At 50.5% G+C, this 15,933-nt stretch overlaps 1 protein-coding gene and 1 long non-coding RNA gene across 3 annotated transcripts in view; one reads left to right on the forward strand and one right to left on the reverse strand.

Annotated features, from left to right (window-relative positions):
* Positions 1-1,430: 1,430 nt before the first annotated feature.
* LOC133747785 (uncharacterized) lies at positions 1,431-14,865 on the reverse strand. Of its 2 annotated transcripts, XR_009864401.1 has the most exons (5): positions 14,546-14,865; positions 5,317-5,874; positions 3,765-3,855; positions 3,557-3,662; positions 1,431-3,017 (listed from the first exon to the last, which is right to left on the reverse strand). It is a non-coding gene; the product is annotated as an uncharacterized LOC133747785 (long non-coding RNA). The 2 variants fall into 2 exon arrangements; XR_009864402.1 differs by lacking the exon at positions 3,765-3,855.
* Positions 11,799-15,933, forward strand: part of CDH13 (cadherin 13) — a 983,749-nt gene continuing 979,614 nt past the window's right edge. Inside the window, exon 1 of the mRNA XM_062176103.1 lies at positions 11,799-11,979. Coding sequence (XP_062032087.1) covers positions 11,935-11,979 — 45 coding nt within the window. The 5' untranslated portion in view covers positions 11,799-11,934. The remainder of the gene's footprint in view (positions 11,980-15,933) is intronic.

The raw sequence follows: 15,933 nt of genomic DNA on the forward strand, positions 1-15,933 counted from the left end.
ATTTTGATGCCTTTTTGTAACTTTGTATTCTGCGGGGCCTACTTCCCCTACCCTGCAGACTTGCTTCTGTGCTTATAAGATTGGCTGTATTGTTTTACCCCGGTGATGGGCAGCCCACATATCCCAATGAAGATCACGTGGGAGGTAATATCTGGTACCGCTGAGGTTGTGTGGCCCGCGTGGCCCCTTCTGGGATATGGTGGCCCTCCTTGCACCTGTTTTCTGATTAGACTCCCCTATGAAACAAAGGAATTGTTACCAATATGGGACAAAATTTAAAAAGTAATTCCTAAAATTTTAAGATTAAAATTTGACCAAAAGAAAAGGGGGGAATGAAGGAAATTAGACAGGTTTAAAGAAAGAAATTAGGCAGCCTGGGTTTAAAATGGAGTCGCTTGGCTAACTGCATATTGTTCTGCTTTTGTACAAAATAGCTGGGCTTGCAAAATGCTTTCATGAGCTAATTGAACTTTAGTTAATGCGTTTATGAGATAACTGAGCATATGACAAGTTTTTGGTCATGATGACCCCGTGTTTATGCTTACTCAAGGTCTTCTGTCCCCTTACCCTGGATCTTATGATGGTTCGTCATGCTGCGGTTTATCTTGTGATCCTTTGTGTCATGCTATGGAGATATGCTAATGTTGTGGTTTTTAGTCTTAAATACCTTGAGCAGTTGATGGTCGGGGCCTCTCTTCTTGCACAGAGATGGCCCATCTGCGCAGATGTAATAAACTTCCTCATGCACTTGCAGCGATTGGATTGGAATCGTGTTTCTGGGGTCGGTAAAAGTGTGAGACACCTGTCGGGGGTCTTACATATTTAGAGCCTTTATTGCCGTGGACAGTTCCATAAGGTGTGTAGGTGCCTGGTTCTGCCACTCAGAGGCCGATTCCAGATCCTTGGGGACCACTCTCTTCTTCCTAAGATAGACTCTTAAGTTGCTGGTGACATGGGCCCTTGAGTTCCAGCTGATTCTATGGAATGTGAGCATGCAAAGGAATCTGTAGAATGAGTAATCCAACCGGCTGATGGGTGTTTTACGTGAGTCTACAACAGTCTCGGACATAGGAACTGTCATCAGCTCTTTCCACCTGGTGGGCAGCTGAGACTCAGAGGTTTCAGTGGTTCTACAGAGCGAGGGGGTGGTCTGTTTGCATTTCTGTTAACACAGGCAGTGAGGAAGTAGAGAAAGCTGGTCAAGACTGTGTGTTCTCAAGATGGAGAGTCTGGATTCAAGCCCCTTGCCCCCTCACTCCTGGCTGTGTGCCTGTTTCCCCACTTTAAAGTGAGGGCAGCATAGAACCAGTCCCTTAGGCACGTTACAAGTATTGAACAATCTGACCCATAGAAAGTTCTTAGAACAGTGACCGGCGCATTGTCAATGAATGTCAGCTCCTCATTAATTATAACTATCATAACTAATTAAATGACACATGACAGTATTCCAAACCATACTATTAAAGAGTAAATCTGAAGATAAAATAATGAGCTCTCAATCTTTGGTTACCGCCGGTGACTATTTCTCTAGTTCTTCCCACCATGTGGTGCAGCGCTTGGCAGATGGCAAGTGCTCCACAGTGATGGGCTGAGTGACTCGCCCAAGCCTGGCTCCAGTCAGCGGCAGTGGAGAATTTCAACTGAGGCCGTTTGACCCCAAACCTGTGCTGATCAGCAGGACAGGAAACCGAGACTTGAGGCGCAGTGACCAGTGCTCTGTTACAGCACGAGCTGCAGGTGCTCTGAACGAGAGGTCAGTGCTGTCTCCCCTGGGCTAGAGGTTCCTGCATCCCAGGTCAGGGCTGCTGTCAGTCGCTGGTCATCAGAGAAAGGAGAGGATCGTATTTCATGTGGAGCTGCTTAGGAGTCAACCAGAAAAACGTGAATGTGAAGCTCTTGGAAAAGTGCCTTGCGCTTAATAAATGTCACAGTGCTTGTGCGTACTCCTCAGGCGCGCATTCACTAATGCGTCGACGTTTGAAGGCCAACGTGCGCTTGGCACTGGGCTTACTGAGGATGTAGTTGAGAAGCAGGGCTGCTCCTGGCTTCAGGCAGCTCTTGGTGCCACGAGGGAGGGGCTCAGGAAATGAGTAACATGTTCTAAAAGCATTTAACGCAGACTGGGTGGGTCAGGGGCAGTCCCCTGGAGGAAGTGGTTCTTAACGATGAGCTGAGGCCCACCAAGAGGATGTAGGTCTGCAGAAGAGAAAGGTGATGGCTTGTAAGTGCTGGAGTCCGGAATAAAATGCAGCAGCCTTGCCTGAGGTGGGGGAGGTGGTAGGATGTCCTGTAGAGCTGCTACTTGAGACGTCGTGGAAGAGGTGAAGAAAAATGGCTGTGGAGGGTCTTTGTGCATCCCGAATGCCAAGTTAGGGATTTGGACATCAACCTACAGGCAGCGGAGAGCCATTGAAGGCTTTATGTCCTTACCACGAAGGCCAGGAACAAAATACCCATTATTCATTGCTGAGTAAGGTAGTTCCTAGATCACAGTAGATACTTGGTCCTTCTTGCTTGAGTTCAAAATTTCACTGGCAACAACATGGAAGTCAGACTGAGGAAAAGGAGGACACCAGCAATGTACAAACCAACTGCTTATCTGGATCCCGGGAAATTTATTTTTATCATCATCATCATCATCAATCATCACCCCTGGCTTCTTGTTACCCAAACAGTTGCTGAACGAATGATGAAATAGTTGTGCTATTCTACTTCCTTTGTTAAGAGAGACTATTTCTGGACGTGTGAGGCATTTAGGCAGCGAGCAATAAAGTAAGCCCTAGAATAAAAACCATTTAACTCCCAAAGAGTAATAACTGGGCCAGAGCCCCTCCTGGGAACGTGCTGAGACCTGTCTCCTTGCCCATAAGGCTCCATGACAAGCCCCGAGAATTCTTTGTCTTCTCTCTTGACACCCTGTGGTCTGCAGAGTCTCCCAGGGACAAAAAATGAATCAATAGATTCATTACACGAACAAGAACCTGCCACTCTGAAAACGCTTTAGATGAATTCTTGACCTGTCAAGGAAGAGAAAATAGTGTTGAAAATACTCTTCCACATCTTGCCCAGGTGTGCCCTGGCTCCCCTTGGGCTCCCCTGCTGCACCGGGGTAACTGGGGCCTGAGTTCAGCGAGGACATGTCCCACAGCCCACTTGAGCTTCATCTCAGCCGGGAGAAGGGATTGCGGCTCATCTGGCTCACACACACAGCCCTGAACCCCCGATCTTATGTTTTATACAGCACGAACCTTTCAAGTGTGCACTCTTACTCCTGGCCAGACGTCTGCATTGTTAGTTCCCTGGCAGTGCTGGCAAGCCTCAGCCATTATGTCACTTGGTATTCCTGATGAGACTAATGCATTCAGAGAGCCACCGGCCTAGTTACTCTCATTACCATAAGATCATCTGTTCATTTATTTCTTGAAAAGTCGATCATTGGGATGGACGTTTGGCAGGCAGTTAGGATGCCTCTTGGGCTGCCTGCATCTCGTATCAGAGAACCTGGGATCCACTCCCAGCCCCATTCCCACGTCCAGCTTCCTGCTAATGCACATACCTGAGAGACAGCACATAATGCGTCAAATACTTGGGTCCCTGCCACTTGCCGGGAGATCCAGACTTTTCTCCCCGCTCCTGGATTTGGCCTGGCCCAGCCCCGGCTCCTGTGGACATTTAAGGGGAGAGAACCAGCTGACGGGAGCACTCTTTGTCTCTTTCCGTCTTTCAAATAAATAAAAGAAATAAATACTTTAAAAATGGCTTACTGAGCGCTTGTCATGAACCAGACATTGTTCTAGGTGCTAGAGTACAGCAATCAATACACAGAGATTTAGTTGTCATGGAGGATCTCATATTCTAGCAAGGAAAACAAACACAAAAGGAAGCAAATAACAAAGAAAATAGTCACAAATGACAGAAAGTACAATGGAAGAAACAAAAAAAGGAAATGAACTAGTGAAGAATGAACGATCGAGGAATGATTCATCTGAAAAGATGATACGTAAACGGGTTCTGGAAGGACGAGCACGGGAAATGGGAGAACAAGCATTCCAGAGGGAAAAGCTGGAATGTGTAAAGGCACGAGGGCAGGGAAGAACCTGGCATATTTGCTGTTTGAGAGAAGAGCGGGGTGCACTGAGCATGGGAGGAGAAGGAAACGGAATACATTTGGAGATGGAGCCAAGGGAGGGCTTTGCAAGTCTTCGTGGAGTTTGGTTAGCTTGCCTTGCAGTCATGTGCTAATCGAGTATTTAATGAGCCAGGACATACTCACGTTTGGGTTTTATACAATAGAAACAGGAGCAGTGTAGACCTTTACCATCTTTGAGTGGAGTGTTGGGAGAGAATGGGGACACAGAATGGGAATCCCTGCTCTAGGAGACAGATTCTGAGCTAGCAGAGGTCTGTCATCAGACAACTTGTCTAGCTGTAGTGCCAGTATCACACACAGCAGACTTGCTGGGCTGAGAAAGTTCTCTCCCGTGTACCTGCACTCTTCTGTCAAGGCTTCCTACCCACGTCCCCTGACTGTCTGCTCAACGCCTAGCAGTGTGTAAGCACAGAACATTCAAGGGAGGAAGACAGACAGACATCATCCTTGAGCTAACGGAAATTGCACTCTAGCCATTTTAAATCCACAGAAGCTCAGATTAAGAAACAAAAAGAGTTTGATTTGTCTTTTATGGCTTTCATTTGGTTAAATTCTGGTAGCTGTCAACACATTCAGAATCATTAAAATGTAGTTTTTCGTGCTTAACTTGCTCACGCAGATTAACTTTTCCCAACTCATTACGGTGATCCTGACCTTGGTCTGTTCACAAAAGACCACAGAAACCATTAGCCTGGTGGGTTGCTTTTTATAGGAAGAACACAATTTTATCTACTAGAGGCATGGGCAGATTTGGACTTCGTTGTAAATAAATTTATCCACTACAAACAGTCACGGATCTGCATTGCATTGTAAATAAATTTTCCCAAGTAATTGTTAAGTGAAGGCCTTACAATATGCTGGTGTGAGAGAAACAACCAGGGAGAGGCTTAGCAGGTTTGCAGGGAATGCTCACAAAGGAACCTGGGGATTTGTGAGCAGGCAGGAGCCTGGATTAGGTGGGTGGAAGGAGTGAAGAAATTTTGGAGGACTTGGCCTTATGGTATACGTTAAGTATTGGTTATGCCCATGTCAAAAGCTGTGCTGAGTTTCAGCCTATTTGCTAAACTACATGTAGTCCCAAGAAGGGGGCTCATTTATGTAGTCACTTAGCTATTTCTGGGTAACAAACCACAGTGATGTCTGTGCATAAGATAGGAAGCACTTACATGGATCCGTGAGTTGGCTGGGGTTTGGCTGGTCAAGGCTGGAGAAGAGGAGCCGGGGGGCTTAGCTTCGTGCTCCTCATTCTTCTGTCAGTTGGACAGCCAGGTCATGCTCTTTTTGCAGAGATGGCAGGGAGATAAGAGGATAAACAGGAACTCCTGGGACCTGTTAACTGTATACTTTTACTTCCAGCTCATTCTGTTTGCCAACACAGGTCATATGGCTAAGCCCAAAGTCCAAGGCGAGGAAGTTCCTTCCACCTTGATGATGCAAGGATCAGATGCAGGGAGGGGTGAAGAATCAGAGTTCTATGTTAACTCACCATATTAGCAAGCAGGTTTTCGTTTTTCAACTGTTACATCAACGTACACTGTATGCCAGACACTGTGTTGGCAGCCAGAGAGACTGCCATTCCATACTCCTGGGCCACTCTGGCTAGAAGTCTGAAAAAGAGTTCTCACTGCTGTTGTCTTTTGATATTGTCTGCACAGTGGCCTTTCAAGAAGTCAGTCTTCCTCAGTTCATTCAATTCAACCTCCAGTGTGGCCAGAGGGATCTTCCTAAAATGTAAATAAGACATTGAATTCCTGCCTCATGCCAGTAGGATAAAATCCAACCTTCCAAGACTGACAATTCAGCTGTTCTTAATCTGGATCCCCAGCTTCCAAGCTCTGTCCTTTTCCACCTCCTGGTCACCAGCTCCTTCCTCCAATGCCTCAACTTTCCCATTTCTCTCTTGCTATAGTTCAGTGGTTCCCCACTTGGAGGCCACAGACAGGCTGGAGATTGGGATGTGGGGACCCTGGTACCATTTTAAGAGATCTTGTCCAAATGAGCACTAAGGATTACCTTCATGTGACTAAAAGGCACTCCCCCCCCCAACATCTTACACACACACACACACACAGTCATCTGGTCACTTTACTAGATGGAATTACAAAGAAAAAATTTAAAGTTCAGTTTTTAAGAGGGAGTGTTGAACTGTGAGCTTCCTTTTGCTATTTATCTCCTCATCAACATCACAAAAAGTACAACTCCCATCAAGTAGAGACCTGTGATTTCACACGTAATGGAATCCAACGACAGTGGACCCCTTTCCAGTTCTTAAACACATGGTGATCCCCTGTAACTCTAGCACCCAGGCTCTGTCCAGTGCCTGCTGTTTCACTTTGTAATAGAATTATCTCTGTCTGTATTTCCTGAGGCATACAAACCATGCCTTATCAATTCCTGCCCTGTTGCTTAGCTGAGTGGTGAGTGTGCACTAACACTTAATGAATATTTCTTGATGAATGAATATTTGTGAGTGAGTACTGGGATATTCTCTCAAGAATTGGTTCTCAAACTATGCTTTCCAAGGGTTTGTGAAACACAGGATGCTGGAACCCGCATCTGAGTTTATAAATCATCCAGTCCGGGGGAGCCGGGTAATTTCCATTTCTGACCAGTTGCCAGGTGATGTTGGTCTTGCTTGGAGAACTGCCGCTCTGCTGAGCTGATGCTCTGATGATTCTCTGTGTCCAAATAACCCCAGCCACTAATTTTGGGTAAGGGAGACACCTAGAGGGGGGTTTTAACTGTTTCTCCTTAACGATAAAATTGGTGTCTGAATGCCCAATTTTGAGCAATTTAGAGACTGAAACCTAAAGACAGTTAGGCCAGTTTAACTGAGATGGACTGAAAGTCATTTCTGGTTTCATCTCCAGTGTTATGGTTGCATTAAACACATTTACAGAGGATACTACGTTACGACAAAACCTAGAAAAACCACAAAGGAATACCTTCTGTCTTATTTTTAGATGTGTGGGCTCTGCACACACTGAAGCAGTTTAGAAGGATTTCACATTGCTAATGTCCTCCACAGATGACCAGCAAGCACCCCCAGGCTCACACAGCCTTCAGGAACTGCTCTGTGCATGACCAGTCCTGGTGTGGACTGCTGTGAGAAGGCCCTGGCCTTCCTGCACCACGCAGAAGCCATTTAATTCACCATCTTAACAAAGTCGTCGAGCACCTGCCATGATCCGTACCCTGTTGTAAACGCTGAGCACACAGCAGCAAGAAGACAGAAATAGGGCCCATGTTCTGCGGGGAGAGGCAGACAACAGACCACCTGGTTAGCTACTGCTGCTTTTCAACCTGTCCCAAGATTTAGAGCAATCTCTTTGTTAGCCCACATACCTGTGGATCGGGCAATCTGGGTGAGGCTCTACAGGGCTTGGTTGGGTGTCTGAGGATCCATGGGGGTGCTCATCTCTCCTCTTAGGGCCAGTGAGCCCATAAGTGCTCTTTTCAAAGCATTGGTAGAAGTCTTAGCGGCAGCAGGCTGAAGCACACATTGTTTGCTGGGCCTGGGCTTGCCTCTGGCACCCATCACTTCTGCTTCGTGTCCATAGTCATACAAGTCACACAGCCAAATCTGAGGCCCATGCAGACGCAGAGTGAAGAATTGAGACGACAGTTCGAGCAAGTACGCACAGGGATGTGTCAGGTCACAGCGAGAGTGAGGGAGAAGCTTGAAGCAGTGTTTGTGGCTTGAGAGTGACCAGTTGGATTTTGTGTTCAGTGAGACTTACTGGGGGATGATGCATTGTGCTAATCTTGGGTATTTTTAGCAGCCACTGTGAGAGGTGTGCTGCTAGCATTAAGTTATGTTGTAATGCTGCCCAGTATGGGCCTCCTTCCATGCTGCCCAAGCCTATCCTGTTATCGAGGGCTCCAGGCATACCTGATAGCTGGTTTGTCTCACAAGGGCTCCTATCTGGCTTATCACTCTTCTCTACAAATACCCTATCCTGCAGCACATTCAAAGAGGAGCTAAATTTGGATAAATTATCTCTGCTGGACCACACTCCAGTTGACCAGTCTACACACACACACACGTACATACACCCACAAACATGCTCATGTACATACATAACAGTCGTGTGCATATACCCATAGGGTCACCTCCATGTGCCCTTGAAAGTCCTCGCGCACATCAGCCAATGAACGCAAACAGCCTCAACCCCTGCTACCCAGAGGAGGCAGCTGCTGGCTGTCGAATCGTTGTTCAGCTCCAGAGCCAGGCTGATGCATCTGTGAGGGGTGTGAATCTTGAATGTGAACCTTAAAGGCAGACGAGGTGTCACGGGCAGCCCACAGCTGCTGCGGCAGCTGGTGACTGGGGGGTGGGGCAGGGACAGGGAGCGGGTGGGTTTCACCTTCAGCATTTATTTGCCACCACTGATCAATCCATCAGCCAAAAGACCCCCATCAGGGAACTGCAAGGAAAAAAAGCAAGCCAACAAAAATGGATTTCTTCTTCCGAGGCCTTTTATCTATCATTGGAAGGAAATGATTTTTCTCCTGTCTTTGTTGAGCGGAACTTGATGGCGTGTGCACTGGTGAACTGAACCTTCGAGGAGAGCAGAGGGCAGAGTGGAGGAACGGCATCCGTTGCCGCAGAATTCCTTGGACTGTTACCGTGTGATGATTCCTACTTCATGGTGGCAAGACTGAGGCAAGGGAGCAGAAGGCAATCTGGTCAATGTCGGCAAAGTCCAGGGAGGCCAGTCCGGGTCTCATATCACTGACCAACCTCTCTCCCCCACCCTAGGGCTCACAGAAGTGAGCCTCAGTCCCCAGGAGACTGCTACAGCCAGCTCCTCCCAGTCCTGAAGTCCAGTCTCTGGCTGCTAAGGCATAGCAGTAGTGGGGCTGGCCTTTTGTGCTTGGCCACCTGGAATCATGGGAGATGGCCGGAGCCCCTCTTTCTGTCAGCTGAACTTGGCAAAGACTTTGGTGAAGGCCTGAGAAAGTCCGGCAGGGCACAGACTCAGCAGGATTTTGCCCAGGCAAGGCTGCGCCTGGCTTCACCAGTACCAGTGGACTCCCAAAGTCATCATGGCCTGGGGAACACAGCCTCCGCTGACCTACTGAAGGCCCGATGCCCGTGTTTTAAATGGAGGTAATGCATTGGAGGTCAGACCGGAGAACTGCCATTGGCCAAACCGGGCTGCCTCACCTCAGATTACTCCCCTCCTTTGGCAAATAGCCAACAGCTGGCCCGTTGTGGGTAAGAAATAGCCCCCGACTCTATTCGGGCTACCTCCATAGGGCCTTTCTAACCCAAGAGCTCCCAGTGTGGGCTGAGGCATCTGCTGTGACCCGGAGTCACTCAACCTCTCCTTCTGACAGGCCCGCTTCTCTCAGCGTCTCAAAGGTATTCCTGAGAATACCTCCCCATGAGTCACCTGCACAAAACTCCAAGCTGGCATCTATTGCTGGGGACAGCAGCCTGCCTCACACTGGCAGTTACATCCTGTGGCCTTGAAGTGACATGTGTCACTTTGCTTATAGCTCATTGGCTAGATGGAGTCACAGGGCACCAGCCACACTGCAGGAGGGCTGGCAGATGCAGCCCCGCCCTCTGCCTAGGAGGATCACTGGAAATGTCTGGTGCACAAAGGACCACAGAATGGGAGGCCCCCGGGTACACACTTTGTACTGCCATGTACTGCCCTGTCCTTTGAATGCAGCCTTGGACACTACCTGCTTGGACGAGTGCCTGCTGCCTGAGCTGCTGTCAGAGGCTCATCTTCGTCGGCCACTCTTCCTGTGGTGCCACCTCCTGGACTGTCCTCTCTGCCTCTCTCTCTGTGTCTCTCTCCCGCGGTCTTTGTGTCTGTTAATCCATGTGCTCACTTCCTCTGACTCCTGATGGACCCGACGACTCCTTCGCGAGAATGGAGAAAAATAAGAGTGTCGCAGGATGTCTCGATGTGAAGACTGGCTCCAGAGTTCTCTTCTCACAGAGCAGCGTGGGGCTCCACACATGCAGGTGCCAAGCTGTCACTGTTGGTCACAACGTCCATGGACTGCGTTTCTCAGAGTCTCAGGGATGGATGACCATCCACGGACAGTGAGGAAAAGCCTGGATGCAGCAGCAACATCTGCCTTTCCCGGTCTCTTCTGGGACTTCTTTTGCCAACGTTGCCATCTGTTGGGCCAGCGCACGCTAGAAGAGCCAAGCATCAGCTGGAATTGCACCTTTGTCAGTGACCTTGAGACCACGTGAGATGATCTTGTGCCTGAACCACTGCTAGCAAAGGGATTTCAAAACGTGTGTCAGTTAGATTTAAGCCAACGAGTACAGCCCAGTCTGAATGTTCTTACTAGCAGTGGGCCTGCGGGAGCACTGGCAGGCTGAGTAAATTACTAGGAAGTGGTAGAGCTGGGGGTTGAACTTAGAGAGGCTGCAGACTCTGTGCCCCTCCCCACCTTCTGCTACTTCTTGGTATTCCTTTAACACACACCAATCACTGTCTCCGTGTTCCAGGCCCCATGCCAGATGCTGGAACACAGCCCAATCCACGGATCTCAGCGTGGCCTATTGCTCATTGTTCTACTACATTCACTGCCACGCGTTCTACATTTATTCCAGCATTTTAGTGCCAGGAGAATTGATGTCGGGAGACATTGTATGCATATCCCTATAACAAGAAGTACGCAACTCACCTATTTCTCTTATTGCTTTGGCTACCAGGAAGCTCATATCAAAATCAGAGACAATAAGAATATATACATCTAGCATTTCAGTTTCCTGAATTTTTTCTTTCTGTCCCTCTCAATTTTGGTTACCTAAATTCACAAATTTCCAATATTTTAAAATACTCTAAGTCCTTGTTAGAAGGAGGCTGTGTAAAAATGATAAAGTAAGGTTTTTACTGCATTTTTTAGGGGGGAGAAGGGAAGGCAGAGGTGGAGGTTGTTCTTGCCCCCATTCCCAAACCTTCCCACCTGTAAAATCCCTTGAGCAGTGAGTGGGCACTGCTGTTCTGAGCCCAAGGAGTAGCCCAGAGCTTCGGAAAGGTCACATCCATACAGGGAAAAAAAAAAAGTTTCCTCAAATCATGGCCCCAGCCTGGGTGACAGATGCACATTTGTGGAGGGGGGGTCAGGCCGACCCTCAGCTGAGCAGTTAATAAAATCTATTGCCCCTTGACGGATTTTTTTTCTGCCAGCCAGAATTGGTCTGTCCTGCTTGTGATGTGTAAGGTGACAAGGGGACACCCAGCACCACCATGACCTGGGCCGTGCTGGAAAAGGGGCAGAGAAAAGAACAAGGGAAAGAAATCCCCTCCAAGGCTTTCCAGGCGCGGCGAGGACTGGGACTGCGGGCCGTTTTATTTGATGTATTGGAAATAAAGTGGATCTTATTAACATTTTAATAAAGAGAATCTTTTTGCACTAGGCTGGAAGTGGCTGCCAGTCCCCTTTGCAATTGCATTCCCTGAAAAAGTGGAATCAGCTGGCATGGCCCAGCGTGATTTGTGAGGCTGAGCCCCAACAGTCGCGGGGGAAAAAAAAAAGCCATCGGGCTGCCTGCTTTGAGGGGCTCGGCCCGTCTCTGCCATGCAAAACGAGGGCGCCTCATGAAGGAATCCGTCTTGTAAAGCCATTGGTCCTGGTCACCCGCCTCTATCCAATGCTTTCGTGATGCTGCCGCTGATCTATTTGGGAAGTTGGCTGGCTGGCGAGGCAGAGCCTCCGCTCAAAGCCTGGCTCCCACGGAAAATATGCTCAGTGCCGCCGCGTGCATGAATGAAAACGCCGCCGGGCGCTGCTAGTCGGGCAAGATGCAGCCGGGAACTCCGCTCGTCCTGTGCGTCCTGCTGTCCCAGGTAGGGAAGAGGGGCTGCGGGGCGCGCTCCGCGTCGAGTGCGGGTGCCGGGGGCTTCCAGGGGATCGGGCGCGGCGGCGAAGGCAGACCCGGGGCTCGGAGCCGAGGTCGTTCCCGGCTCCGGAGATCCCGGGGTCCCTGGCTCCGCGTTCGCGGTTCCCCGCGGGGTGTGTGTGTGCGCGTTCGGAGGAGGAGAGAGCGGCGAGTCTTGTCTTTCTGGCAAGCAGGGGGGACGTTCTCGCCTGCTCCAAGTGGGGGTAACTTTGGGTCGCCTCCCACCCCCAGCAGCTCGCGCGTTGGCGGCGACCCAGCGAGCCGCAGCTTCCCCCCCAGGCCAGCGCAGAGCGGCGGGAAGCACCGCGCGGGTCCTGGTTGCGGGATGCCTGGCTGGAGAGGCCGAGGAGCTGGCATCGCCGGATTCCCGGGGCGCCCGGCCCCGTCGCCCAACCCCGCGGCGCGCTGGAAGGCACCTCGGGCCGCTGGAGCGCCGCAGCCCGGCTGCTGCTGTCGCTCAAAGGCTCCGGCGCCGGCCGCGCCCGCATCAGGGTCCTTTCTGTCCCAGACCCGGAGCCCGGAAGGGCCTGAGCCGGTCCCCCCCAACCCCCCGCCCCACCCCAACACGCCCCCAGCCAGGGCGCAGGCCCCAGCCTCCCGCGCCCCCATTGTCCAGCCAGCTGGAGTCCCGGCCCCAGCCCCTGCTGCCTTTCCCGGGCGGGCATGGGGCTCAGAGAAAAGTTCAAGCCTTGCCCAGCCTGGGCTGCAGCTGCCTGTTAACCCTCCGAGCGCTGCAGCGCGAGGGGAGGGCCCGCTGCCGGCCAGGGGAAGCAGGCGAGGGAGACAGTCCTCCCGCAATCGCCTCTGCGTGAAACAGATCTCTGCAAGTTGGAGTGCGGGGAAGCAGCGCTCCCAGGCCAGGCCTAGGGTGCCGAATGCCGAGGGACACGCCCAGCCTCGCTCAGGGCCCTGCAATTTTGCAAGCACCCGGCCCAGTCCCCCAAGGCCTCCTTGGCAGCCTCTGTGACTGGCAGTGAGCCGGCAGCCTACAAGTGGGTGGGTCGGAGCAGGGCAGGGCCCCGTGCAGAGGACAGAGCAGGCAGGGAGTGCCTCGGGGAGCAGAACTGGGTGCCGAGTTCTTGGCCAGGACTCCTGGATGCCAGGTGAAGAGGCTCATGTGAGCTTGTGGGGAGAGGGATGAAGGGGGTGAGGGTGTCAGTCAGGGACATTGGGATGGGGAGAGATGAGGCAGCCTCCTAAGAGGCTAAGACCGCTCCTGGGGTTCGACTTTGGAAATGAGCCAGCATCCCAGAAGTGCAGGGCCCATGGAAATGACTCAGAGCGGAGGTGGGTGACAGTGCCAGGGGCAGAGTCAGGGACCTGGCTGCTGTGCTCACCCCTCCGTGCTCCTGGAAGCCCAGCTCCCTGCAGTGCTGCCCAGTTGTAGTTCCTCCCCCGCCAGGGCTTTGCTCACAGCCTTCAACCATGTCACCGGTCCCCAGACTTCCTGAACTCCACCTCTCTCACTCTCTCTCTCTCTGTGTGTGTATACATCCCAGAGTGGCAGCAAGGTTCAAAGCATGCCCCAGACAGGGTCCTTCTGCTGTATGCCAACGGTGCCACCTTGGGCTGGGAGCTTAACCTTGCTGAGCGCCAGGTTCTCCACTGTGAAATACTCCACTGCCTGCCTTCCTAGCGCTGTTGGGTGTGGAGGGTTGCAGTCAACAGGATGCCCTGGGAAATGCACTTACTGCCACCTGCCACTCTGGGCGCAGTAGGTGTCTGGAGCACTCGTGACTGCCTTACCCGGGACTCGATAGGCCTCTTCTGGTGACTGCTGGTTTCAGTTCAGGCTGCAGGCTTTGCCTAAAGTTATGTCTTGCTTAGAGTGGCACAGAGCATGTAGCAACACTCCCTCACGCGCTTCAGGTCCTCAGAGTGCCTGAATCGCCTATGCTGAGCGCGCATGGCTGCTGTGCACAATCGGAGCAAATGTCCACGTTAGAACAGGGATTGATAGCCTGGTAGCAGCATGGCAATAGCACCTTGCGGAGATGCCATCCAGGTAACCGGCTGGGGAAGTGCAGAGCTCTGTGTGCCACAGAGAAAAGCAGGGAAAAGTCTTGGAGCTTTTGAGGCAACAAGCAGAAACGAAACTTTTCCTGAGGCCCAGAGAACACAGAAAGAAAGGAAAAACAATGTAATAAAGCAAATTAGTCACCGGCCGTGGTGGCGCTCAGGCAAGCCTGCGGGTGTGTTTTTCCAGCACAGTTCTAACACATAGGGGCCGTTGGTGGGGTGGAAGCCAGCAGCGTCCAGAGCTTCCTGGCTTTGCAGCCGGCTCGGGCATTTGGGTAAGGGACTGGGACCGCTAAGTAACAATGACTGGAAGCTGGCAAAGGCGAACAACGGTCACCCTCTCTCCCCTGAGGTCTTTTGGGAAAGGCTGTCCCGGAAGTGACTTCTGGAATTTAGCTAACTAAATCACGAATATGAAACAAATAAAGAGAGGTATGAGCTGGAAATTCCACTGTAAATATGACCCCCCCCCCCCCCCTGGTAGCAGTACTCACCCAAAGTTCTGACAATGAGTGAGTAATCCCCCAGGAACTGGGATTTAGGGAGTGGTTCAGGTTTGGAAAGCAGTTACTTGAGAGTGACTCAAACTGTTCCGTGGAATTCTGAGATCTTGATCTTGTGGAACCGGAATCTCGACGGTCAAGATGTTGAATGATACTCGGTGTCTGCTAGTGCTGCCGCGACGGCGGGTGCTAGGTTTCAAGAGCAACATCTACTCGCAGAACTCTTTTTCTTGGTGGGAAGAAGACTCCCGTCCATGGCTTCAACACGAGGCAGAGACTATAGGGTTTCAAAAGCGCTGAGCAAATGGCGACAGCAGTGGCGAAAGGGATCAGAGGGGCAGAGTTCACGTGTCTGAGCATTTTTTTTTAGCAAGTCCCAAAAGACAGTTAATAGATGGCAAGGCTGAATATACACTCTGGAATTTGTGTAATTCCACAGTCTATATTAAAATCCCCAACAGTCATCTCAGCTGATCTCGCCTACTCTGCCTGCCTCCCTTCTCCCCTTTTCTATCTTTAGCCCATGGGTTTTCCATTAAGCAGAATCTATTTCCTTCCAGAAGTATCCTGTATGTGTAACAGTGAAATTGCCCAACAAGCCAATGTACCCAATAACTGCATTATCGAAAATACCAGCATTGGGATGCATAGAGTGAGCCTCAGTCTGTTTGGATTAAAGTATATGGCAGGTGCTTGAAGATATTCTTCTCTCTTCCAAAAATTCAGTTGCTCAGGGAACCCGGGTATTGTCTCTTTACTGGGAAGTAAGTGAAAGGATATAGTGTGCATTCAAGTCACAGCTAAGTGACAGTTGTGGCCTCCAAGTAGCCAGCGATATTTGTGTTTGTGTGCTCATGTATGTGCGCACATGCACACACGCACACATCCCTGTGTGTTTTGATGTTGCTTCAATACCTGTTGGGAGATTTCTCCAGAAGAGGGCTCCATCCACAGCATTACAAAATTCTGAACCCGCAGCTCGTATTTTAAAGAATTTCAGTGTAGCAGCTCTGTCAAAACACAACTGTTCTCCTTACTCCAGATTCTTTGCTCCACTCCCCAAGAGAAGGCACTCCTTCTTCCTTCTTTGTCCCTGTTGTAGTTGGTTCTGTTTTATCCCCCATCTCTGTACCCTGCTCTGAGTTTTAGAACATGGGAAATTTCAAAGACCTTTGTAGACAATGCAATATGGAATGTGAGGAAGTTCTGAAATTTCCTGGCATTTGACTTTGGTTGGATGTGGCTTTTATTCTGTAGATAGCCGAGAGGTGGGCACAGCTCTGCCTGGGAAAGGAGATAGCCTTCCTCATTAGGTAACCACCCAGAAGAGTGGGTCATGAGCCAGTCCACTCAGCCTCTAACACCAGCTGAAAAGAAGA

The sequence above is a fragment of the Lepus europaeus genome, chromosome 19, assembly GCF_033115175.1.
Source record: "Lepus europaeus isolate LE1 chromosome 19, mLepTim1.pri, whole genome shotgun sequence".
NCBI classification, from domain to species: Eukaryota; Metazoa; Chordata; class Mammalia; order Lagomorpha; family Leporidae; genus Lepus; species Lepus europaeus.